At 58.0% G+C, this 1,406-nt stretch overlaps 1 protein-coding gene across 1 annotated transcript in view; it reads right to left on the bottom strand.

Moving 5' to 3' along the window:
* Window positions 1-1,406, bottom strand: part of ADAMTS15 (ADAM metallopeptidase with thrombospondin type 1 motif, 15) — a gene marked incomplete at its 5' end in the record, with an annotated part of 4,611 nt that overhangs the window by 257 nt on the left and 2,948 nt on the right. The window contains 3 exon segments of the mRNA XM_009873077.1: window positions 3-516; window positions 947-1,122; window positions 1,326-1,406. The exon segment at window positions 1,326-1,406 is cut by the window's right edge and continues 38 nt beyond it. Of these exon segments, the coding sequence (XP_009871379.1) occupies window positions 3-516; window positions 947-1,122; window positions 1,326-1,406 (771 nt within the window).

Here is a 1,406-nt window from a genome sequence, read left to right as displayed (position 1 = left end):
CGCTTCTGCAGCCCGTCACCGCAGGTGACCGAGCAAGCCTCCCAGCCGCCCGCCGCCCACTTGTAGGAGGGACGTTTGTAGGTCGGTCTTCCAGCGTCCAAGCGGTTGGACAGGCTGAGGACGCTGTTGTTGAGGTCCGGCGGGGTCTTGCCTTCCTTCTTGTAGGAGGACTTGTCCTCCTTGCTCTCCTTAGGGAGGTAGAAGGAGTAACGGACCCGAGGAGGAGTCATCTTCCCCACGGAGAGCACCTCCAAAGTCAGGGGTTCCTGGATGGGCTTGAAGGCTTGGAGGCTCTCGACAGCGGTGCTGGTGCCGCTGTAGCGCAGGACGCTGCCCTTCACCATCAGGTCCCTCTCCACGGCCGAGACGATGAAGTGGCCGTTGAGCAGGTACTTGCCCTGCCCGTTCTTCAGCGCCAGGTAGTTGTCATCGCTGATCAGCCCTTTGTAGCCCCGCTGCCTGATGTCGATGTTGGAGGCACCCGCAGGGATGACCACCACGAAGTTGTAGCCGTGCCTGGAAGAGAAGAGTGGGCAGGGTGAGCCAGAGGACATCCCTCTACCATGTGGCCCCAGCCTGAAGCTCTACAGCTACAGCCCTGAGACCTTCCCAACCCACATGGTTATCTCCTCCTTCCCATGAAGACTGTTTTGAGTCTCCTCCATATGCTGAGTTTCATCTAGGCTGAGGTCACCCAGATAGAGGAAGATACTTCAGAGCTCCCCTGGCTCAACCGTGCTGATGTCCTGGAGCTAACTCCATCAGCAGAGGCTTATAGCACATTAAATCTGTCCTGCTCCTCTATCAGAGCTAGTCCAGGTCTCCAGGCAGTGATGTGCACTAGGATGGACTTAGCCCCTGTCACCACCTCCCTGACCTTCCTGCCTCCACCCCAAAAAGCGGAGCTGGGAGAAGGGGAAGCACGCGTGGCCGCCCTAACGCTTACATGGGTTTGGTGAACAAGCCTGAGACCTTCTTGCAGCTCTTGTTGTCTCCTCCGCAGACGCTGCACTTGTCAAACTTCTTCTTGGAGCCCAACTTCCCGTCACAGCCCGCTTTGATGCATTTGCCCTGGACGCACACTGAGGTGGAGTCTGGGGAGCAAGGGGTGCCGTCCACAACCTGGAAAAGAAGCCACTGCATTTCCCTGTGCCACCACCCCACTAACCCCTCCTCAGCTGAAGCCGTCCAACCCAAACCCATCCAGCAAGTCCTGAGGAGATGCTGACAGGTACTGTGCCACTCTTTGCTCACGCCAGGTTTTTTAGGGTTTCTGAGAAGAGCTTTTCTTCTCCAGCTGACCCTCGGGGGGGTCTCTCACCAACCTTGGGTGCCAGCACATAGAAGTAGCCGGTGCCGTTAGCCCGGCAGATGAGCTTGCATTTATCCCGAGGCGAGACACCGGA

This window comes from Apaloderma vittatum, unplaced genomic scaffold (genome assembly GCF_000703405.1).
Source record: "Apaloderma vittatum isolate BGI_N311 unplaced genomic scaffold, ASM70340v1 scaffold16867, whole genome shotgun sequence".
Taxonomy (NCBI): Eukaryota; Metazoa; Chordata; class Aves; order Trogoniformes; family Trogonidae; genus Apaloderma; species Apaloderma vittatum.
This window is presented reverse-complemented; position numbering and strand designations above follow the sequence as displayed.